Source organism: Narcine bancroftii, chromosome 4 (genome assembly GCF_036971445.1).
Source record: "Narcine bancroftii isolate sNarBan1 chromosome 4, sNarBan1.hap1, whole genome shotgun sequence".
Taxonomy (NCBI): Eukaryota; Metazoa; Chordata; class Chondrichthyes; order Torpediniformes; family Narcinidae; genus Narcine; species Narcine bancroftii.
The window spans coordinates 276,357,771-276,383,458 of NC_091472.1; the positions used below are offsets into that span (position 1 = coordinate 276,357,771).

Consider the following 25,688-nt stretch of genomic DNA (forward strand, 5'->3'; position numbering starts at 1 on the left):
GCTCCCAACTGTGGATCCTTGCCCTGGCCATCTGCTCAACTAAGTTCCCGACGGCAGATCCTCAACCCATCCACCTGCACATCCAAACCCCCGAAGCCCAGGCAGCCAGCAAATCTGAGCTCCCAACTGTGGATCCTTGCCCCAGCTGCCTACCCATCTGAACATCCATTGCCCCGGGTGCCCGACCATCTGAGCTCCCAACCACAGATCCCCGCTCTAGTTGCCCGCCCATCCACACTCCCAACTGTGGATCCTTGCCCCAGCTGCCTACCCATCTGAACATCCATTGCCCCGGGTGCCCGACCATCTGAGCTCCCAACCACAGATCCCCGCTCTAGTTGCCCTCCCATCCACACTCCCAACTGTGGATTCTTACCCCAGCTGCCCACCTATCTGAATGCCTGGCATCCAGCTACCCACCCATCTGAGCTCTTGACACCCCATCCAGCCATCCCAACACTTGGCGCTTTGAACAACGCAGGTAGTTCACGAGGTCAAACGTTTGACCCGTGTATAAGTTGACCCCCCCCCTTTTTATTTGGCCTGTAAAACTGGCCCCCCCAAAAAATTCAACAATTACAGGAGTATATGTGGTACACAGAGGAAATTTCAAACAGAAGTTAATTGATCACATGACAAGTTATTTAAGGAAGAGGTGAAGGTTTCACTGAAATATGCAGGTTACATCAAGCAAATAAGGCAAGAAAATTAAAGCCATTATCTGCAAAGATTTGTCCAAAATCAGGGACCTTGATGGGATATAAAAAAAATATCAAGTGCAGCTGAAAGGTTGAATTTGTAAGGAATGATATTTCATCCTTTCTGATCCATTAATTCCCCCCCACCCCCAAATATTCAATTTTAGTTCTGATATCCATAAACTATTTGCAAATAATAAAAAGTGAAATTACTTGCAGATTTGGAATGGATTTTCTTAAAATATTTCTAAACTACTATTTAAAATTTGGACAACAACAATTTTGAACGAATTAGTTTCTGTAACCTGAGGTGTTTAAGGCATCCATGCAATTTTCCAAAGGTTATCCTGTTTTATTAATTAGATGTATAGTTCTTTGCAAAATGCCAACATGATTTGTCCAAGATAATGCCTTCACCTCTCTTGTAACATCTTTTGGTCTAGTTTGAGTTAGACTAAAATCATGCTTACTATTGACACAATAAAACCTCGATTTAACTTATCATCTTCAGTATTTTAATATCTATTAATATTTGAAGCAACATTAATCCACTAAATTTCAGAAACAGTGAGGAGAACCACATACTGTTACATTTTACATTTTTTAAATATTTAAGAAAGAAATTGTGTTTTTCTCAACTAAACTGTTAGATTATTATACTTGCAGAGCTAACAATTGCATCAAGTTGCTCTTATCGGACAATACCTCATGGAGAAAGCACTACTATTTAATGATTTGAGGCTAGTGACTTGATTAAATGCAATGAACGCTGTTCCCTTACCTCATGTGGAGATATCCAGAAATGGACTGAATAGAATCATTAGTTGGCAATTTTTGCTATCTATTCTGTTCAGGCATTTAGGAATATAGATCAATAGGCTTGAAATGCTCTGTCTCATTTAAAATAAGACATATCCTTGTCCTCCTGCCCTCTGTTTCTGCTCAGGGAATTTTATAGAAGGCTCAAAGACATTAAAGTTGACAAAAATTGACCTGACAAGCATTCCAAGCACTCAGAAGAGATTTTCTATCATAGATGAATAACCAGATTTAATATCTCTCTTCAGTATAGATGAACTGATGATGTCTGATAGAGGGAAAATTGCTGTATTAAGTTTTCATCAGTGTGAAAAGTAACATGCAGGATGTTTTCCATTAATGTCAATCAGAAGATAATGACAAATCAATGTTTTGAAAACTAAAAAGCATTTTGCTTTTCTTTGGAAATTTAGTTAACATTCATTTTTATTTTATTTTCTGACTAGTCCTCTTTATCTCACAATTTCAAAAACAAATGAAGATAATTTGGTCCATCCATCATTCCAGATATGTTCTAAATTCTCACATTATCCTTCAATTGCTTCTTATCTGCTTCTTGAGACTGGGTAAACCCACCTCTCTGCCTAAAAATCACAATTTGAACCTTTGGCAAAGGCCGGATTCCTGTATGATATTTACTCCTCTTGCAGCTGCCAGGGAAGGATGCAGAAATATGCCAAAGTTACTTCAGTACCAACTTACTCCCAAAACATTTCTGCAAAAGGTGAGCAGATTGGTCTTGGGAAGACGGTCACCTGCAACACATTGGGCATTAAGAATACTGTATGATACTCTCGTGTGATGCTGCCATCGTCCAGCATTGCGAGAGAGTAGTGTACTGCATATTGCAAGCGTGGGAACTGATCGGAATTTGAAATTGAAAGGATGGATTTAAAACATGGTAACCTCAAAAATTCAAAAGTTGAACCATCATAAGTAGGGGAGCAGCTGTACACAAATTAACATTTCAGGGAGAAGCCCCAAGCACTCTATCTCAGGGCAACTGAACATCGGTAATAAATAGTCACATTCATTGCCAATTAGGAATGAATAAATATGATTAAAAACCTCAATGCCTTATCAGATATCAGATGCCAAAATAACAATTTTATTTCTGAAAATTATTTACTCATCTGAGATTATTTTGAACACATTGAGATAGCTCATGGGATGAGAATCCATTATCATAAGACATGGGAGTTTATTGTTTCATACAGTGTATAAGTACAATGTATAGATGCACCACTGTTCTTTCTTGCTGAAGCCACTCTGTTACGTCAAATGCATAAACAATGGAAGCATAATTTAAATAACCAAAATGTACTGAGATCGAGAATGAGATTAAAAAATAGCTGGACTCTTAGATAGGCACATCGATGTCAGAAAAATAGAGGGGTTTGAGATTGAGGTAGGAAAAAAAAATAGATTGTGGAGTGGGTTTACATAGGTTTACACAACACCATGGGCTGAAGGGCCTGTACTGTCCTTCAATGTTTGATGTTCTATGTTTAATTAAAATTATAGAATAATGTTCTCAATTATAATTGAGGCAAGTAAAATCTTGCAAATTCACAGGAACATCTTTTGGTGCTCCCAGATTAGTTTATGGGTTGTGGGAATTTGGTGGGGGGGGGGGGTTCAAGAGCCTGATAACTAATGGGTAAAAAGACTACTTTTTTAAAATCAAGATGTCCTGGACATCAGGCATCTATCAATACATTCTCTCTGAAGGTTGTAGTGAGAAGAGATCATTACCAGGGTGATGGGGATCCTTCATGTTGTTGGCTGCCTTCTCGAGGAAACTCCTTGCAGAAGATGTCCTTAGTCATTTGATGGACTTGGCTAGGCTTGATATTTCCTGCAACCTTCTGCATTCCTGCACACTGCAGTTTCAAAACCCGCTACTGTGGGATGAGTCAGTATATTTTCCACATGGTCATGATGAGAGGAGAAACAGTTTGCTGCAGTGGATGCAGTAGTGTACTTTGTACTTCTAAATCTGAGCAATGTAGCCAAAAGTATAGAGCATGCTGGAGCTCAGACGACAGAACATCCAACTTACCGTTCTGATGCTGAACTGAATGATGCCAAAGGATGGTTTCATGGTATATTAGGCAGAGAGTTTACAAGTATTTCATAACAGATCAGTCAGTTTTTATATCACCCCTACCTGGTGCATTAGGAACAAGTCTATTCATTTGAATGAGGTGGCTGATCATACCCAAAAAAGGTTGAAGTGGCACATGCTCTTTATTAAAAAAAGTATTAATTAATTAATTTAATTTGTATAATTTGAGTGTAGTTTTGACTGAACTTATTATTTTGTGTCTTTAAATTATTAAAATGTTTATCAACTGTTTTTGGATGTTTCTGATGAATGGGTGTTTGGACATTGTGAAGTGGCTTCTGATATTACAAGCTATCGGAGGCAATCGAGGTGATCAAAAGGCAGGGCTGGAGCCTCATCGCTACTTACAGCCCATTCTGCCTCATGGAATATTTGCAACCATAGTGTTGTCAATATCTTTGGTGCCCAATGGAGAAGTGTGACTGAAGGCATCCTTAAACTGTTCAATGCACGGTTTTGACGGGCCTCTAGTGAAATGTCATTTCTGTTCATTTATAGCTTCCATCTTTATCAGTGAATCAAAAATTGTATTTCTAGGTATTAAAGCAAATGAAGTGTGTTTAAACTTACATTTCCGTGAGATAACCATACATTTTTACATACATTTTTAATCTACTCCATTTGAAGAGCTTGCTGTTTTAGAGGTCCATATGGTGAACCTTAAACAAGACCTTTGATCACAAAACAACCTTTCCAAGTAAAAAGTTGAATGAGGAAAACTGCAGATGCTGTAGTTGAGTACAGGAGATACTCAGCAGGTTTTGCAGCATCCATAGCAATCAACATTTTGGGCTTGAGCTTTTGGTCAGGAATCTGGAAAATCATGTAAATGTCTAAATAAAAAGGTTAGGAAAGGGGAAGGGAAGGAGGCAAATAGGTGAATGAAGGTGGGAGGATAGAAGAGAAAGTAGCTGAGAAGTGATTGGGTCTCAACTATTGTGCACAAATATTCATACAGTTCAGACTATTTGGTTTCCTCACATCAACTTCTTTCAATCTATTGTCATTTATAAATTGTGCTGCCTTTCCACGTCATTATTTTATAGAAGAATACATTTGATTTATTTTGGCATCTCCCAGGTAGCAACAAATTTATTCATCAATTCTGTAATTTGTTTAAATTTAATGTCAATGACAATTCATGTTTAGTTCAAGTTCTGAAATTTGAGTTATTGGATGAAAGAAATCGTGGTTTCATTATCTTTGAGTCATTTGTGCTGGTCTGCTTGTCAACTCTCAAAAAAAAAAATACTGGAATTTCTAATAGCTCGTATTTTGTGACTAGAAACATAACTTTTCAGTACTCAGTACAAGTTAGTATTAAAAAAAAATGGCATATATTGTAGCGTCAAAATTTGACATTTAATCCTTGATTATCGTTATCTGGTAGAAAAGTGAAAATCAAGATTAACTTGTTGTATTCTGATGTTTTATCTTATGCAACCACTATTAATGGTGATGAAACAATTCACTTGAAGCAACTTGGGCAAACAAAAATGTGTGCAAAATGTAAACTTGTTTTCTTTCAAAGCTTTATTGCCTTATTTACAGTCAAAATAAATTTGACGAAGGAAAATATAGCATACTCAGAATTAAAAATTTATCCAAATCCTGTGGTGCACCTTAATAAAATAAGTTATTTGTTGAAGAGGATATATTTCTACTTCATATTAACATCCAGAAGGGCAAGAAAGCAAACCCAATGAGGAATAAAAATAAATTATTACCCATGTTTTATTGCTTCGTAAATTATTCACTTCCTTTGCATATCAGATAAATAACACTTTTAAGTGAACAGTGAGCATCCTCTATTGATTGGTAATAGTTTATCTTGCAGTCATGTATTTTCATTACATTGTTGTATGTTGTGAGCGAGCGCAATGCAGAGACTGAAGCGGCAGACTGTGTGCTCAGATATCACAATTGACTGGTTTTGTTTGAATTTTGCAAGTAGCCTTCAAGTAAGACATGGTTCCGCCCGTTATCCACTGGTGGTCACGTCACGATAACGTGAGTGCATACGTGCCCTTCCAGTCTGTACCGTGATACCAACCTTTCCGTAGCTGCCTCACTACCTGCAAAACACGGGACCAGTTCACCACTGAAATCATGTGCGTCGCCACACAACCACCTATACCCCCCCTCCCCCCAGAACCAACACCGCTGGTCACATATTGCGTCACAGGTGAGGTGTGCTGTTTCGGCGGCCATCCTCTGCGCACAGGTGGAGGGACCTTTATCGGCTGGGACAGGTCCAAGTGGGCTGGTTTCAATTGGTCCATTGTGAACAGCTCCACTTGGCCCACATTGTCGAGAGTGAACGTGGTTGCATACCTGTTCAGGACTTTGTACTCCTAAAGTCCTGTGTGGGCCTCTGTGCTGAATACATAGTCGCAATAGGCCAAGTCTGGGGGTTAGTGCAGGGTGGCTGACCATGCCGCGATGGCAGTGGTGGTGCAAGTGAACCCAGCTCAAGGAGGGCTGCTTGGTGGAAGGTGGGAGGAACTGGCCAGGGTCTGAAATGGTCTCGTTGTAGATGAGTTCAGCAGAGAAGGCGGTGAGGTCATCCTTGGGTGCTCTGTGTATCCCCATTAGCACCCAGGTCATTCATCCACTTAGTTGGGCCTTTCGAGGCATGCCTTCAATGCTGACTTGAGGTGGCGATGGAACCTCTCGACTAGGCTGTTTGTTTGTGTGGGTGGAAGGTCATGGTACAATGAAGCTGGATACCCAGGAGCTTTGAGAGCTCTGTCCACTTGCTATGCACAAATAAAACCAGTTAGTTGTGATACCTCGGTACACCAAAGCAGGAAACCCAGGTGGAGAGCAAAGCCCTGTGCATGTCTCTGTAGTAGCATCTCTGGCCAATGAGTGTACCTGTCCACAATTGTGAGCAGGTAGCGCTCTCCTCTGGAGACTGGCAAGGGCCCGACAATATCGATGTGTCCGTGTTTGAACCTGCGGGAATGATTGTCAAATTCTTGTTGCTGGTGTTGGGTGTGTCACTGGACTTTGGCCGCCTGGCAGTCTGTATAGGTCTTTGTCCATTCTGTGACCTGCTTATGTAAGCCATGCCAAATGAATTTCACTGACACCACTTACACCGTTGTGTGGATGGAGGGGTGCGACAACACATGGATCATGTCGAAAACCATCCTCCTTCTTTGGACAGGGCTAGTCAGTGGAAACATTGCAGAGGAGTGTCTCGGTATCCAGCGGGAGGTCTTGGAGCTGCAAACCCATGATTGTCGGTCTGTAGCTAAGTGTTTCTGGGTTGTCCAGCTGTTCATGGGCTAGACCATGATAGTCTATGCCCTGTGACGGATGGCCAGGTAGAGGGCAAGCAGCTCCCTATCGAATGCTCTGTACTTCAACTCTGGTGGCCGCAGGTGTCTACTGAAGAAAGTGAGGGGCTACAATGAGTCATTCATGATCTGCTCCAGGACAGCTCCCTTGGAAGTATCCACTGTGAGGGTGTACCAGCATCGTCATGTTGACCAGGGCTTCCTCAGTCTGCTTGGCTGCGCTGTGAGTCTCCTCTGTACATTCAAGCTCCCTCAATGAACCTGACATCAACGTGAAAAGCAGGCTCATGATCTTGGCAGCTACAGGGATGAATCTGTTGTAGAAACTCACCATCCCCACAATTTCATGAAGTCTCTTCAGTGTTGTTGGTCTGGAGATCCACCAGATGGCCTCAACTTTGGCTGGCAAAGGGTTTTCTCCTGATGGGGTAATTCTGTGGACCAGAAAGGCTATCTCCATGAGGCTGAACTGGCACTTTTCCAGGTTGACGGTGATGCTGAACTCTGCGAGGCGAGTGAAAATCTGGCAGAGGAGCTTCCTGTGCTCCTTGGGTGCACTGCTGGCTACCAGGATATCGTCAAGGTATATGAAGAGGAAAGGCATGACTTCTGACAGTGTCCATGAGGTGCTGAAATGTCTGCACTGCATTTCCAACCCAAGTGGAATGTGTAGGAACTTGAAAAGGCCAAAAGAGGTGATGACCATGGTCTTCTGGACATCATCTGGGTGCACAGGGATCTGAATGGTATCCCCAATCAGGTCGACTTAGGAGAAGAGTTTTATGCTGTGGAGATTTGCTGCAAAATTTTGTATCTGGGGAATTGGGTAGCGGTGCAGTGTTGAGTCGTTAAGACGTCTGTAATCACCACGAGGCCTCCAGGAGCCATTGTACGTAGGCACCAAATGGAGGAGTGAGGCACATGGGTTTTCAGACCTATCTACGATGCCCAGTTCTTCCATGTGCCTAAATTGTGCTTTAGTGATGGTGAGTTTGTCTGGTGCCAGTTGTTGGGCACATGAATGCAATGGTGGGCCAGTGGTAGCAATGTGGTGTTGGATGCCATGTTTGGGCATGGCTGCTGTACACTGTGGACGTAGAATGGAGGGATATTCTGACAGGAGGTAGCTGTGTTCGATCTCCATGGAAGCGAGCAGGGTGGACGGTTCATTGAACATGTCAAGGAGCACCATGTGGAAACTCTCTGCATGGACTAGCCGTCTGCCCTGGAGGTTGACATGCAGAGAGTGTGCCTTTAGGAAATCCATGTCGAGCAGGGGTTTGTCCACTAATCTGAGCGTGAAGGACCATTTAAAAGTATTTTCACCAAAACATACAGGAATCCGGCTTTTGCCAAAGGTTCAAATTGTGGAGTTGTTGCCGGCTCGAAGGGCAGGGCCCTAGGGCTTTGTGCATGTTTTGAATGTCATAGAGGAAATGATGCTTATCACCCCTATGTCCATGAGGAATCTGTGGGCTGAAGAGGAGGGGTTTTTTTCTTAGAGCCATGTATTTACCTTCCTCTGGCAGTGCCTGAATAAGATCATCTACTTGGGAGGAAGTTTCCTGGCCGAGCGAGCTGATGATGTAGAAGGATCTCATTGAATCGGAGGATATCTCTTTGATCTGGAACTGGGCCTCTGCTTGGCCAAAGCAAGTGCAGGGCCTGTTGGTCCAGAAAATCAGCAGCTTCACATAATGGCACCTACAGCCGCTTGTTCCATTCTGTCAAGTCTTGCGGACTTGCCGTGAGTGAGCGCAGCGCAGAGACTGAAGCGACAGGCTGTGCACTCGGGTATCACAACGAACAGGTTTCATTTGAATCTCATGTGCAGCCTTTAAGCAAGACTTTAAGCCTTTAAGATGACGTGAGCACATATACGCCCTTCTGGTCTGTACCGGAAGAGACGGTCCCACGACACTGTCCTTGCTTCTGCTGCGCCACTGCTCATGTGTAACAGGCGGGGCCAGTTCACCACTCCAAGCATGTGTGTTGCCACAGCATATTATGCTGAAATATTTACATTTGTGTGTCCAACATGCAGAAAACTAATAATGTAGAATGGTAATAACAAGTAATAAAAAAATGTTTTGCTGGAACTTTACTGATGCTCCATAGAAACTTTTGCTAAAGTACCATGCATATTAAAATAAATTGAACTTGGAGAATATCGTCAGAGGCACTCAGACAATTACAGAATGTCATTGGAAGAATGTGTATGTTTCATTTAATCTTTCAAAGGTGTAAAATATTTATGTTGTAACATTAGAAGCATTTGCATTGTATATACTTTGTGTTCAATTAGCTCAATTGTTGACTTGATACGTTGTGATTTGTTGAATTCCACTGAGGAAAACAACTTAAAATCAATTATCTTCCAATCTTACTTGGCCATCATCATTTACAATCTCTGACGTTTTGTCCTTTAGAAATTTATCCAGGATTTCTGCTTGCATGAACATTCATAGACAGTAGAATAATTATTATTGCATGGCCTCATTTCTTCAGTTCAAACTTGCACTTGTAGCAGCGTGAATATCATCAACCCACAAATTTTAAGGATGAAATCTGATTGGTGCTTCTTGTTTTGAGATACAGTTTTGACAGAATTTCAACTAGAGTATTGATGTCATTTCAAATGCAATATGTTTTATTTTGGAGTCTTGTGGGTAACTTGGGATAAGGCTGATGAAAGATTCCCAAAAAGTTTCCTGCTGTGAAACGTTAGTACTAAAGTAGAATAAACCCTTCATGGATATTCTCAAAGCGGCCATGTAAACACAAAACCTTCAGACCACATCCTAATTAATGTATGTATTCCTGACCTGTGATACAGGCAATCCCCGGATTCACAAACAACTTGCAGTTATGAACCGGCAAGCCGACTGGAAGTAGAATGGTGTTAACTTCCGGTTCGAGCGTGGTTGAGTATAATTTCAATTCAAAAGTGGCATCTTCCCCGTGCCCCACCCCACCCACCGCCCCCAATGGATTGAATAACTTCTGAATCAGATAGAAAAATTGGCTCCAGTTTTTCATGTTGTTAATCACCCAAATAAAACTCTTATCTGCACACTTTGGTAGCTACACCTTGATGAGAGATGAAAAAACTGTACTCCAAACCAGCATTGTTAAATCTCATAGTGATAGCATTTGCGGATGAGTCTTGAATTGAAAAGATTTCCTCTTGGTTTTCTTCTGCTACCAGTGTGCCATTCCAAGGATACTGACTGTCATCTGGTCACTTCAAAGGCTTCCCTTCTCCTGTTTGATCCTTGGATTGTTCTTAATATAGTGAATATTAAACATATAAATGATCCATATCTTCTTCCTCCTCCCCACCCCCTTGCTAAAGTAATCCTTTATACAGTACCTTCCAGCACAATGATATATAAAGTGGGTGCTGAATTGTCAATAAAACTGGTGTGATTTGTTATTTTTTGTTTATTGTATTCATAGGGTCGTCAAAGACTGGCTATAGAACTCTAATCTGTTTTGCTTAGAGATCAATTTTAGATTTGCTTATGTACAGTACTGCATTATTATGTACTCTATTATGTTTACGATGTTTAGTGTTGGGAAGTGTTTTAAATGCATTGAAAGATGAAATGTATACTGAATATACTATATAGAAAGATAAATATTTGCCTAACTAAATAAAGACCACATCTACATGTTCCAACTTAAATACAAATTTGAGTTAAATACATTTGTATTTAACCCGAGGACTGCCTGTATATCAAAATGGGGAACTGAGAATCTGGGAAAGCTCTTGAGGAACACAAGCATTTAAAGTTCAGAATATGTAAAGTTTGTGGAGTGTGGGAGCACAGATATTATTCAACAACTGTGCAAAACTGTACTTGGTGTATGTGAGCAGTTCAGGTCACATTCAGCTGAAAAGTGTCCAGAAAAGAATCATCTGGCATATTGAATATAAAAATGGGCTGGATGTGCTAGAACTTTTTCTTTAGAGCATGAGGCTAAAAGGGGATTTACAGTGGTTAAAAAGATCATAAAGGATATAGATAAGGTAAATAGCCATGCTATTTTTAAGAGGATAGGGGAATCTGACATGAGAAGGAATATATTTAAGGTGAGAGGGAAAGATTTAAAAGAGGTGCATCTTCTTCACTCAGACAGTGGTGGATATATGCAGTGAGCTGCCAATGGAACTGGTAGATATGGAGACAATTGTAAGGGTTAAAAAGACTTTTCAAGATTCAAGATTTAATTTATTGTCATAGTACTAAAACAGTGTCATATTACATGAAATTATTTTTTGCCTTCTGCAAAGCAGTCAGATTCATCACTGGCAGGAATTGCCTAAATGTCTTTTACAGTTCTTACAGTCAAATGTAGAGTCAGATTTACAGTCTTATCAGAGAAAGAGAGAAGTAAAAGAGTCCCCCCACCCCCACCAGAGTCACCGAGTGTCCATAGATTCATCTCCAGTGCTTCTGCAGCCACACAGAGTCAAGTCCAAACTATTGGCAACCCGAGCGGCAGATCTGAATTTTCGACATGGTCAGGAACCCTTCAGCGCCCTCGGCCACTCTTTGCATTCTGGTTCTGATACCTGGCACCCCTCCAGCCAGTTCAAGCCAGTCTCCAGCAGTTCGCAGCTTTCTGACAGCAGCTACAGCTTCCATGGGTTCCTCACCACGAGTTGCCAGAAGTCTGCTACGTGCGCTGGTCCTCAGCTGCAGAGCCCTCTCACTGGTCTACCACTGTGGTCACCATCCCTGTGGGTCATCTCCTCTCCTTCTCCCTCACAGATGGTGCGTGATCTTCCTGTTCTCTGGTGCCTTGCTCCAGTCCTCCACTTCCCTTGAATCTGCGACCCCTCATTGGTGCTGCAGGTAATTTCGGGAGCAGATCCACGGTAATTGGATTTTAACTAAAACCCCATCGGCTCCCTCAATGGGCCGTTTAAACCCTGTTCAGAGCTGATGGCAGTCGACAAGGAGGCTGGACCCCATGGGAGTGCTGCATCTCCACTCCATTGCTCCCTATGGATCAGCACCAGCGGCAGTGCTGATATCTTTGCAAGTTTAGGCAGGCTAGGAAAGGATTAGAGGGCTGAAAGGAGAAAGATAGATCTAACACATGGCCTGAACAAGTTGGGCTGGAGGGCCTTGGTTTCCTGCTGTTGGATTTTATGACTATGAATATATATCAAAAAGGTGAACGAAGCGCACCCTCCCTGGTTACCTTTGCCTCTGCTCCATCTTTGACAGTGTCAATGGATTCCATAAGTTTTATCATATGGAAAATCATTTATTTTAGAAGGCTTTTGCAAGATCTGGAAGAAATTTTAATTAATGCTGCAAAATCCTGAGGAATCTTGATAGTTTTCCCACTTTGGCAAAGTGAAATGGCTTTGCCACCCATTTGGGATTTTAAAGCATAGATGACATGCAAAATTGAACATTTGCTTGTTTCAACTTCACATCTTGCTCATGTAAATAACTGTAGGGGAAAAAAATAAAACATCCATCCTAAGTCAGAAGGTATTTTTCCACAATGCTCATGGCAATCAACAGGACTTTGAGCTTGAATGTGCAATGATCCATTCCCTGTCAGGATTTCTCTGTTATCGTCTGGAAAATCTTGAGAGAGGACTAAACTCTCTGCTGTCCTGTATGAGTTACGCCCTATCTCCATGTTGATCACCAGTTGATGCTGACTATCTTGGCCTGCATTCAGTTGTTTGTTGGTGGAGCAGGGGTCCAATTTTGTCAACAACTTTGATCCAGCCAGCTGAGCAGTCTAGTGGAATTGTTGATCAATATTGTTCATTGTTATCAGCTTCAGCTGGTATGAATTTGTCGACTCTACACAAAGGTAACTTTTTGTCTGCTGTGGACACACTAACATAGGCTGCACACTGCTCAGTTTTATAAACACACCAAGTTTGTGCAGCCCTTCTCAGTTTGATGTTTCAGAGCATAATACTCTAGGCTTACAACTGGGCAGTATGGAAACATCATTGTTTACCTGAAAAATGTGATTTTCCTGAATAGACAAGACTGAGGTGGCTATTGGAACACATGCAACTCACTGAATTGATATAGCCAATATAATTTAGCTTCTGCTTCAGACACTGAGACTTCACTCAGGATGTCTGAACAGTCTGCATGAGGGCACTGATTTTTAAAACTGAGATCCAAACTGCATCGGACATGGAATCATTGCTTATGCATCAATGCTGAAGGGCAAATACATATCTGGGTTTTCAGTTTTTAAGTTCCTGAAAATGTATCCCTGGTGAAACAATTTGTCGAATGCACTATCATGTGTCCTCCAACTCATTTCCAACTTCTAACTCAGAGGACGGATTGGTGGTGAATCCTCAAAAAACTGCTGGGAACTTGTGGCCACATTACAACTCGGCTAGCTCAATACCCTGCTGCTGATTTTTATGGCTGAAGTTACTTACGAGACTTCTTAAATAACTTAGAGATGCAAGATTCAAATAACAAAAAAGACTTTACTCACTGATGCCTTCCACCTTCTCAGGAAAACTGCTCACACTCACGTATACATACGCCCCACAGTGGTGCACTACAGTTACTACAGTGAGAAGGGTGTATTCTTCCATGGATACAAAATAGTTCACATTATCCTGACTACATAACATCCCTCCTTCTCAAGATAAAGAAAAATTGTGTTCTTTATCACTTGATTTCCAGTGCAACTTAAGTAACTGAACTTGTACACTAATTTATTTGAACAACTATTTTTAAATAGTTCTTATCGATACCACATTGCTGGCAGTATGTTGCTTCGCCATCTTGTGGATTTGGCTGTGACCATTGGGCTCTGTGTTTGTGGTACACGTGTAGGTGATGTGGTTTGTTGTGCTTCACCTGACAACCGCTGTGTTGATGTTTCGGTACTAGTGGTTGTGGTCTCTTCACTTGATATTGATGTTGCAGGCTTTGCTGGTATTAAAGCTTTCTGCTTCATCACATCTTGTGTTGGCCGGATGTGAATTCTGTTCCTCCTCAGATAAATGCTAGAGTCTGTCTCAACAATATATGATTTTGGTGTCTCAGCTTCTCTGATGACCTTTGCTGGGGTCCATGTTTTCAATATCAGTTCTTGAATATGCATATGTTGCCCTCTGAAGAGTTCTGGCAATGTTTGTTAGAATGCTGGCATCCTTCTTGCTTGTCAGCCAGTCTTCTGGTTTCCCCCTGGTCGTCTGGAGGGTGTATTTTGCTTGGCAGAGTTATTTTATTTAGAAGTTCTGCTCATAATGATAGAAGATCTAGGTATGGGTCGTCTTTTGTTTTGTAACACTTAACTAGCATGTGTTTCACAGTTTGCACTTGTCTTTGAATGAACCCATGACCTTTGAGGTAGTCTAGGGATGATGTAGTGATAACAAACCCATACTCTGCAACGGTTTTTCAAATTCTTGTGACGTGAACTGCGTTCCATTGTCACATATTACTTGCTCAGGTATTCCTTGTTCAGCAGAGTGCTTTCATTTCTGAGGTGATAGTTGACACCCTCTTGTCTTTCACCCTTCTGACAAATGGAATCTTAGAGTAGTAACAGGCTACTATTAAATACCACTCTTGATTCTCAGTGAACAAGTCTGCTCCCATTGTGTGCCATGGCCTGTCAGGTACTTCTATGGAAACCATTTGCTCTTTGTGTTGTGTGTTTCTGTACTTTTGGCATATTTGACATGTAGCCACCATATTTTCAATGTATTTGTATATACCAGTCCAGTAACTGGCTGACTTTGCTTTGAGTTTAGATTTCTCTTTTCCCATGTGACCTTCATGTATTTTCTGGAGAATCTCTTTCTGAATTGTTTCAGATATAATCAGTCTTGATTCCACCATTCTCCAATGAAATGTCGTCTCTGATCGACCAATATTGATGTATTGAAGGCTGTATCTGCTTTATCCTCTCTGGCAATCCTTGAATTATTTGTTGAAAAAGCATTTGCAGCGCATTGTCCTCACTGGGGTTTCTTCTCTGACGAGATGATGTATCTTGATCCCCATGTCTTCCATTCATATTTTTCATTCGGAGAAAGTCATGACAAATTCGTAGAATTGTAGTCGTAGAAGTAACCTCTGCAGTCTAGCTGGTGCCTTGTTAAGGTTCTTTCTCTGGATATGTTCCAGTGGGCAATGATCACTTTCCACTATAAACTTGCTTCTATACAGAAACTAATGAAACTTCTCACACCCGTATATGACCGCCAACATCACTCTCTCAGTATTGGCATATCTGGTCTCTGCTGTTGGTGCCTTTGAGGCAAAATCTATTAGCTTTTCTTCTTATACTAATGCTGCACCAAAGCTTCTGTTAGATCCATCTACTTGCAGAGTGAGATCTTTTTTGTAAACATAGTATCTCCACTTCACTTCTCTGCATATTATTTCTTTGAGCAGGTCAAAACTTCTCTGATCTGCTGGTGACCACTAAAATTCCATGTCTTCCTTCAGCAACTCTCTGATGTTTGCTGTGTAGTTTGACATATGTGGCACTCATGTATTGGACCAACCCAAGGAAACTTCTGAGTTCCTTTTTGTCCTTTGGGTGCTCCATCTCGGCAATGACTTTAACCTCTGCATTAAGTTTAATTCCAGCTCCTCTTGTTCTTTCCATCACCTTGTGTTGATAAAGATCATGAGTTTTTCCATCTCTACCAAAAACATGGATGTGGACCACAATGCCAACAACACATTTACACCCTCTGTACACCCTTGATCTTCTATTGGAACATGTCCTGACTCACCTTTAGGCCGAACGGTAGTAGCAGGAGCTCATAATGACCAAATAGAGTATTGAACATTTTTAGTAAGGTTGATTCCTCATCTAGTTTCACATTCCAGTATCCATTCTTAGCATCTAGCTTTTGGATCCTGTTAGTTCTGCTGTGATATTTTCTAGTGTTTGTGTTGGATAGTGACCCCTTTTTATTGCTTGATTTAAGTCTTTAGGTCCAGGCATATACTCAAGCAGCCATTTGGTTTTTATTTGACCACTATGGAATTTACCCCATCAGTCAGCTCAGTCACTTTGGCTCTGACCTGCATCCTTTCCATGTCCTTTAGTTCTTGCTCCAGCTTCTTCTTAATCTCTAGTGGATCTTTCCTTGGAGCAGGGATGACAGGTTTGCAGTTTAGATCTATGATGATGTGATATTCAAAATCTCCAACTGAATTATCAAAGCATTCTGGGTACATCCTCATGAGCTCAGCCTTGTTTGTGACTGGAGGTCGGTTCTCCAATGGAGTGTCTCTGTTGATCCTTTTGGATATTTTCTTCATCTGGATCTCATAAATGAAAGAGATCAATTGCAACTCCTAGCAGCTATCCAGTCCTAGAATTGCTGATGCATCTGCATCTACCACGTAGAACATACAGAGGATCTTCTTTCCCTTATGGCAACCATTGATCTTAGCTTCTCTAGCTGCTTGATCATGGGTCCACCTTAGGCCATTAATGCGACATTTCCTCTTTCCGATGCACTGTCTTTTGGATATCCTTTTACTGTGTTCTCTGGGAACATCTGGCAGTAGAGTCTGAGTGGAAGGATATTGCTTTGTGATCCAGTATCCAGCTTCACCTTTAGGTTTTTCTGGATTGTCCTCTGTATTTGGATCCTTGTGTGCAACTCGCTTCCTTTTTTCATCTCACCCAACATCTCGTGAAGGTGAATGGATTCTATTTCCAGTATCTGGGTGTTGGAGTCCACATTGTTGTTTACTTTTATGTGATGGATCTTCTTCTTGTCTTCTTTCTTCACTGGTATTACTGTTTTCTTCATACCAGACTTTCTCATCTTTGCCCAGTGGTTTGCTTTACCACATGCTCTACATTCAGAACCATATGCGAGGCATTAGTTTCTATCATCGAAGGGGTGTTGTCTGCCACACTTCCTGCAGATCTTGGGGGTTTGCACTTTTCTGATTGTGTTCTTTATAGCATCAGCCCTTTCTTTTCTTTGCTGTGGGTGGGTCTGCATAGATAGGGATTTCATTCGTGTCCTTGTGGCTTTGAAGGCTCTGGCTATGTCAATAGGTTTGCCCAGCTTCAAGCTATCCTTACCTATTAGAGACTTTTGCACTTTGGGATGGGCACCTCCCCCACCCCCCCCCCCCCCAATATTTGTTGATCAACTCATCTTTCCTCTATATCCTTAAATCTGCATCTTGCAGCAACAATTTTTAGTCTAGTGAGGAAGTTATCAACAGTTTCATCAGTCTTTTGCATTAAGCCTTGAAATTCAGTGTTTAATTCTATGATTAGGCCGGAGTTCAAGATGAGAAGCAAAGTTTGCAAATATCTGCTCTGAATCATTTTTATCCACCTCTGTAAGCTCCCAGCTATTAAATAAGTCAAGGCCTCACTCCCCTGTCCAGGGAAGTATATAATTGGCCTTCACCTCTGCTGTTGCATTTTTAAAATAACTTTTGAATTCTAAATTGCACTTCTGCTAAAACATTTTAAACTATTCAACACTGTCTTCAGCCTCCCAGTCCATCACTGGGTGAATTGCTGTTGCTCTAGTCATCTTTTTTCCAGTAATGTTTTATTCTCCTCTTCCCACTTCATATTTCAGTGACTTACAATTAATTGTATGACTTTATTCTTGTTCTCTTATACCGCTGCCACTATGATATGTCTCTGGAATTACTTGGGAGGCTTCTTAAATAACTTAGAGATGCAAAATTCAAATAACAGAAGATATTTTACTTACTGATGCTTTTCTCAGGAATTGCTCACACACATACACCCCACAGAGGTGCACAATAGTTATTACAGTGAGAAGGATGTATTCTCACATGGATACAAAATAGTTCACATTATCCTGACTTTCTAACGCTGACCAAAGGTGAAATCAACCATTTTAAAAAAATAATTAAATGCAGATACAGGTTTAACTTTGCATCACATGCACCTGATGAACAGTCATGTGGCAGCTTGGATTTGTGCCTTTACTTGAAGTTGTCATCATCCAAAAAATTGTTTGCAGATAGCTGATTCTAAAAAAAGCATATATTTTGTGTTTATTGTGTGTAAGTTTCACAGTTCATTGATTGGCTTTGATAGACCTGCTGATTCTTAGACGAGATGAAGATTTGATAGCAAGGAGTAGATGCGTGTCGTTCTTTCCCCAATTAAGGTTTCAGCAAATCAGTAGCTATGGTCAATAAATGTGGGGATATGGGTTATTTTGAATTCACAAGAGCAATCAATAATTAGTTCTGATAAACTCAGTTATTCTGCTGGTTGGTTGCAATAATTTGCATGGCTGTTTTCAATAATTGCCAATATGAATGCTTGTAGTCAGCTATGGGGGGGGGGGTACTGTTTTATTTCTTTTAAGGGTTTAGCTTGTGTCATGACATTTTCCACATAGATACTGCAAATTTAATAATTTCAACATTAAATCTCTTGCATTTGGCTTAAAAGTGTTGCATTGGGGCTTTGCTGAATCTTTTGTGGCTTCACTGACCTGACCATGCACTGGTTGAGTGCATCATGTTGTATTAACAGCCTGCTAACGATATCTCAGGGCTTATGCAATAAAGACAAAGCAGTCAAGCTATCAAATAAACAATGATTAAGTCAATTATAATTTCTCATTTTAGTGCAATGGTGCATTTCATGAGCTAAAAAGACCTCAACTGATTTAAAGCAAAGACCAGCACTGTTTAAACACTTTAAACAGACAGTGAGCTCATCTTGATAATGATTGGTATAACAAAGTTTGGTTAAGGTGAATGGTTATTAATGACCAGCTTGGGGCATTTAATCCTACAATGTGCTTAGTTTGGATCAATCACAAAATATTTTAGACCTAATATGACCCAAAAGCTGAAATGACTCACATATATGAGGCAGCGCTGTTACCGTAAGTTAGCGCCAAGCGGTTACAGTGCCAGCAACTAGGACCAAGGCTCAAATCCCACACTGTCTGAAAGGAGCTCTGTCTGTGTGAGTTTGTTCTGGGTGCTTTGGTTTCCTCCTACCCTTTAAAAACATACCGGGGATTATAAATCAATTAGGTGCAATTGGGCAGCACAAACTTGTGGGCCGAAAGGGCCTGTCATCATGCTGTACGTCTGAAAAAAATAGTGGGGAAAAAAATACCCTGCTCCTATTTTATATTTTGGAGAGTACATTTCCCTTTGGTAAATTACATTCAGGCAATAAATGAGTAAATAAAATCATGAAAGGTGCAGTCAGTCTTTTCACCAGGATGCAAATGTCAAGTATGAGAAGGTATATGTTCAACCTTGAAGTGGAAACAAGATTTTTTTTAAAAGAGATACAACATGGTGACAAGTTCTTCTGGCCTTCGAGGCAGATTTTCTTTTTATACAGACTATAATAGGTGCATGGAATGTGCTGCCAGAGGAAGAAAAGGCAGAGGATAAAAGGTTATTGATCACATGCAGGCAGTTTGACAACTTTGATTGGCCTCGTGGTTGGCACGGACTTGGCGCACTGAAGGGTTTTTACCTATGTAGCGGTGTTCTGATGTAATATCAATTAAATGTACTGTTTTCCTTGAAATATGGGACAATTTTTGACATACGTTGGTTGAAATAAATTTCATCACTCTCTGTCATGTAGGTAATAATTTTCCAATTACAGGAATTGACTGAAAACTGTTAAATATGGGCATAGCTCTTGTAATTATCACTGTCAAATCTTTACTTCAAAAAAGTTAAAAAAAATAGATTGAACTTAATGTGCATTCTTTGAAGGTATCCAAATAATAAACTTTAAAAATCTAAAATGTGCATCTATCTTAGGTTTTGCAATATTGGTTCACATCTAACGTTAAAATTGCAGGTAATGTTCATATTGGAGACCAATTTTCAATCAACTCTCATATATGTTTCAACATAACAGAGACTCTAATGTTCAATGGAATTTCAAAATTCACAGTAAATAAAATGTAATTTAGACAGGAAAATATTTCTGAAATTACTCTTAAATATTGATCAAATTGATGCCTTCCAGAAATATCTGCATCCAGGACTTTTTGAATAATGCAGACTAGATTTAAAATAACTTCACTGTTCATTGTGCTCTGCCCTTAAATAATATGAGATTCTTGTGGCACTTGTCTACAAATAATATTGAAGGTGTATTCTATTCACATCTTATTTTTAAGAAAAAGTCGGATTCCTTTCCATATCTTCAAACGTGACACAATTTTTTTTTTCTTTCGATAAAGCCAGTGTGTTGGTGCTTGCTTGGGTTGGTTGGTAGTGGAGTATGTTGTCTAGCAACCCAACCTTTCAGAGTTGGACAGGAAGATATCAATGCTGGTCACATTCTCTTGGCACATGTGTCTGTTATATGCCACGTCATTATTTCAGACTTGATCTGACTTGGCTTGGTCTGACTGAAACAAGTGTTCTTATCTTGTAGATTTTAAATTAAATGAGAGCTGCATGTAACTGAAAACTAGTAAGTAGAACATTTTACTGTAACTTTAAATTTAGACATCCAGCACAGTCAGAGGCCCTTCAAGTCAACAATCCTGTGCCACCAAAAGATAACAATGAACCTACAATCCCTGTACTTTTTTTGAAAGGTTGTAGGAACTAGAGGACTCGCATTAAACCCATGCAGATAAGGGGAGAATGTACAAACTCTTTACAGAGAGTGCCCCATTCGAAGCATGGTGCCGTAACAGCTTTGCACGAACTGTTACTCTTTGTTGGGATATTTAGGAACATTAATGATTTTGCATAGCATGACTTCATATGCAAAAATAAATCCTCCTAACATTTTACTTTTTTAGCATGTAGAAACTAAACCACATAAATAAATTCAAGGTATTAAAAAAGTATGCTAACATACTCTTTACGTCTCCATTCTTAGTCATTGGAGCAAAGCACCAAATGAAGTATATTCAAGGTGATTCTCCACAAGGAGAATTGATAATTTAACTCATCTCTTTAATGAGTGTAATTTTGGAAATTAGTAAAAGAAATGACTAAAAGCAGTTGCCGGCAGTGACATACAATGGTGAATTGAAGTGTGGAGGTCTAGATATGTTGGTGTTCATATTGACCAAATGTTAACCATTGTGAATGGCTGTTCCATAATTTTCAGGCAATCTTTTGGCCTCTACATTTTGGGAGAAATGGACTAAAATAGAAATCCTTAAAATATGGTTTGGCTGGCACTGTGCTAGAGGCTCCAATGTATAAACCCCCAAAAATTTAGAACAAAAATGAAACCTAGCCACTCCCATTTGAACAGAGCTGTGAGATGCAGAAACTGGGCATTTGACTCATAGGAAACAACTTGGTTATTTTATTAATTTTTAGCTTTGTAGTTAATTTCACAGCCCAAAGACTTCCAGCTTTCAGTCATGCTCCAAGTGGACAGACATTCTACTTAAAGTTGCACTGCCAGTGAGCTTCTCCAAGATATTGGGGAAAATCATTTCACAATCCTTCGACAGGTCCAAACACATCCCAAGATATTAGTTTGTAAACTGAGCCTCTCCATTTTTTTACCATCTGCTAAGCATTATGCATTCAAATGTGGACATTTTTTTTTACTGTTCCAAGAATCTCATAAATACTAAAGTTGCTGAAATACGCTCCAACTTTTTAGTATAAGGATATATTGTGGATGATGTTGCTGTTTTGAAAATAGACACTAAAACCCAATGTTTTGCTTTGCCTTCTCATTTGTAACCTTTTATTTTCTAATATTCCCTCTGAACACCAGTTTCATTGATACTTGTAGTTGAGTTTTTATCTCCAACTGTAGCTGTGATGAAGGCTGACCACAAACTACCTCCAAGTCAGATGCAATAATCCCCTGACCCTCTCTCCCCACTGCTCCCCCTCCCCACTTCTCTAATCATCCCAGGATTAAAACTCTCTGCTTTGTCATCCTCTGCTTTACTAGATGTAAACTTGATAATTGTATCAATGCATGGGAAACATTCCAAAAAGGGAAAGTTCAAAGTCTTTGGCTTGGCTTCGCGGACGAAGATTTATGGAGGGGGTAAAAAGTCCACGTCAGCTGCAGACTCGTTTGTGGCTGACAAGTCCGATGCGGGACAGGCAGACACGATTGCAGCGGTTGCAGGGGAAAATTGGTTGGTTGGGGATGGGTGTTGGGTTTTTCCTCCTTTGCCTTTTGTCAGTGAGGTAGGCTCTGCGGTCTTCTTCAAAGGAGGTTGCTGCCCGCCAAACTGTGAGGCGCCAAGATGCACGGTTTGAGGCGATATCAGCCCACTGGCGGTGGTCAATGTGGCAGGCACCAAGAGATTTCTTTAGGCAGTCCTTGTACCTTTTCTTTGGTGCACCTCTGTCACGGTGGCCAGTGGAGAGCTCGCCATATAACACGATCTTGGGAAGGCGATGGTCCTCCATTCTGGAGACGTGACCCATCCAGCGCAGCTGGATCTTCAGCAGCGTGGACTCGATGCTGTCGACCTCTGCCATCTCAAGTACTTCGACGTTAGGGGTGTAAGCGCTCCAATGGATGTTGAGGATGGAGCGGAGACAACGCTGGTGGAAGCGTTCTAGGAGCCGTAGGTGGTGCCGGTAGAGGACCCATGATTCGGAGCCGAACAGGAGTGTGGGTATGACAACGGCTCTGTATACGCTTATCTTTGTGAGGTTTTTCAGTTGGTTGTTTTTCCAGACTCTTTTGTGTAGTCTTCCAAAGGCGCTATTTGCCTTGGCGAGTCTGTTGTCTATCTCATTGTCGATCCTTGCATCTGATGAAATGGTGCAGCCGAGATAGGTAAACTGGTTGACCGTTTTGAGTTTTGTGTGCCCGATGGAGATGTGGGGGGGCTGGTAATCATGGTGGGGAGCTGGCTGATGGAGGACCTCAGTTTTCTTCAGGCTGACTTCCAGGCCAAACATTTTGGCAGTTTCCGCAAAGCAGGACGTCAAGCGCTGAAGAGCTGGCTCTGAATGGGCAACTAAAGCGGCATCGTCTGCAAAGAGTAGTTCACGGACAAGTTTCTCTTGTGTCTTGGTGTGAGCTTGCAGGCGCCTCAGATTGAAGAGACTGCCATCCGTGCGGTACCGGATGTAAACAGCGTCTTCATTGTTGGGGTCTTTCATGGCTTGGTTCAGCATCATGCTGAAGAAGATTGAAAAGAGGGTTGGTGCCAGAACACAGCCTTGCTTCACGCCATTGTTAATGGAGAAGGGTTCAGAGAGCTCATTGCTGTATCTGACCCGACCTTGTTGGTTTTCGTGCAGTTGGATAATCATGTTGAGGAACTTTGGGGGACATCCGATGCGCTCTAGTATTTGCCAAAGCCCTTTCCTGCTCACGGTGTCGAAGGCTTTGGTGAGGTCAACAAAGGTGACGTAGAGTCCTTTGTTTTGTTCTCTGCATTTTTCTTGGAGCTGTCTGAGGGCAAAGACCATGTCAGTAGTTCCTCTGTTTGCGCGAAAGCCGCACTGTGATTCTGGGAGAATATTCTCGGCGACACTAGGTATTATTCTATTTAGTAGAATCCTAGCGAAGATTTTGCCTGCAATGGAGAGCAACGTGATTCCCCTGTAGTTTGAGCAGTCTGATTTCTCGCCTTTGTTTTTGTACAGATGTAAACTTGATAATTGTATCAATGCATGGGAAACATTCCAAAAAGGGAAAGTTCAAGGTACATAAATGAGAAAAGGTGGCTTCTGTTTTTGAAGATGAGTTTCCATATTCAGTAATGTTGATTTTCATCTTGGCCACCCGTCAGTGGAAATGTTATCAATTCTGAATCAAGTTAGGTCATCAAATTTAACTCTTAGTGCAAATTCCTGGCTGATGATCCAGTTCTGTCCTGAGGAATGACTTAAGGAATGTGCTGCAGGCTGAGAGTAAAACTGTAATCCATTCTGCTCATAAATAAAAAATCTCTTTGCACTATTTTAACCAATTTTACTGAAACTAATGACATGTTGTCATTTTTATCTTATGGGGATGTAGCAATAATAGGCTGATACATTTACTTAATTATACCTGAGTACACTCCAAAATTATATATAAATACTTTTAAAGATCCTGGAGACAAGATAGCATGAAATGCATGCAAATTTTGTCTAATTAAAGGTTTCTCTCTGAAAAGTTAACTCTTCCTCTCTCCATACATTGATGTTTGCTGATGTGTTGAGAATTTTCATAATTTTCTATTTTCTTTGCAGATTTTGAACACATGAAATATTTTGCTTACCTTTTGTTAACCTCATTTAATCTCATGGCAGAAAAGTTTTTCCACAAAAATAAACTGTCAGAGGAATTAAATGGGTGGATCAAAATCTGTGGGGGTAGTAGGGTTGTGCGGGGGAAACATTACAATCTGATCACTTTGGAATGCACGAACTGCCTCTCTGTTCTAAGCAAATGTTAATGACTTATCAGCGGAATTAAATAATTGTAACAGTAATTCGAAGAAAAACCTATTTCATCAAATTCATGGGGTTGCAAACTGAGGGATAAAAGAACAAGGATAAACCATTGCTTGCATTGTGTTAGAAATTGCTTGTAATAGGTTGCAATTCCAAGATGGAATTGTTAGGACTGTTAAATTCATGGGATCTTTTACTTTATGTTTCTGCCTAATAAACTCCATTGGTACTGTCACCATTTATAAAATATTTATCATCTTAATTTAAGGTGGAATATTGCAATTGTTATTTACGCATATATGCTGGATAATAACTGCAAAAGAAAATTTTAATAATGAATTGAATTTGTGTTTATAATTACAGCACCAAATCCTTGTGAGTCTAATAATGGCAAAGGGCCATGTTCTCATTTGTGCCTGATTAATTACAATGGAACTGCTGCTTGTACATGTCCTCATCTAATGAAACTGGCCCCTGATGAGAAGAACTGCTATGGTAAGTGCCTGAAATTCTGTCACATCAAAATAAAGCTACATAGATGACTTTCAGCTAGTTGAAAATGTGTACATTTGTGAGTGATTATATTATTTATTAGCATGTTTGTCAGAATTTTTTTTGAGATGGACTCAAAATCATTCCCAAACGTAAAAAAAATATGAAATTTTGTTACGCATGTTGAGAAATACATCAATCATGTATGCATGCTAATTGTAGCAGTGATGTGTGGTAGGGGAAATGAGAGGATTGCAACTTCCCTTGTTCTTTCCGTGCAACTGAAAAAACATTTGTATTCATTTAAATTGCATTGAAAGTTGACTTGATACTGACAATATCATTTACAATTAATATCTCAAGTTCCTTTCTGTGCATCAATTTGGATGGATATAACACAATCATGTGAATCTCTCATGCATCAACAACCTCCATGCAATCACTATCCACTCACTCACCATCAATCACACTACCACTACCATTATCGCCGCCCCCATGTAGTCAGCAACATCCACTGAAATCTGTTTATAATCCAGCTGAAGCCAGTCAGCCTATGGAATAAATATTGTACTCCTTACCAAACTAGTAATCATGCCATCACCCAACAACTCCTCCATTGATCAAACTTGAGCTCTCTGTGGAGAAATTAAGTGATTTTGAGCTCAATTTGCTGAATGAAAGGATAATTTGTGCTCTACTTGAAACTGTGCCACAAGTTTCTCATCAACCAAGAGGAGTCCCATCCATGTCAGACATGAAAATTTATCAAGCGAGGGTACAGGACCTATTGGATCCTTGACTTATCCTGGTCAATGAAGATCTTTTCTGGGATGAATAATCTGGAAGATTCTCCTCGGGTATA

At 40.6% G+C, this 25,688-nt stretch overlaps 1 protein-coding gene across 14 annotated transcripts in view; it reads left to right on the top strand.

The window, feature by feature from the left end:
* LOC138761991 (low-density lipoprotein receptor-related protein 1-like) overlaps nucleotides 1-25,688 on the top strand; it is a 1,165,126-nt gene that overhangs the window by 563,622 nt on the left and 575,816 nt on the right. For all 14 annotated transcript variants that reach the window (XR_011356692.1, XM_069935089.1, XM_069935091.1 and 11 more), the window contains one exon: nucleotides 24,698-24,829. Coding sequence is in view for 13 of the 14 variants with exons in the window: in XM_069935089.1 (XP_069791190.1) it covers nucleotides 24,698-24,829 (132 nt within the window). In the remaining variant the exon portion in view is untranslated. The remainder of the gene's footprint in view (nucleotides 1-24,697; nucleotides 24,830-25,688) is intronic.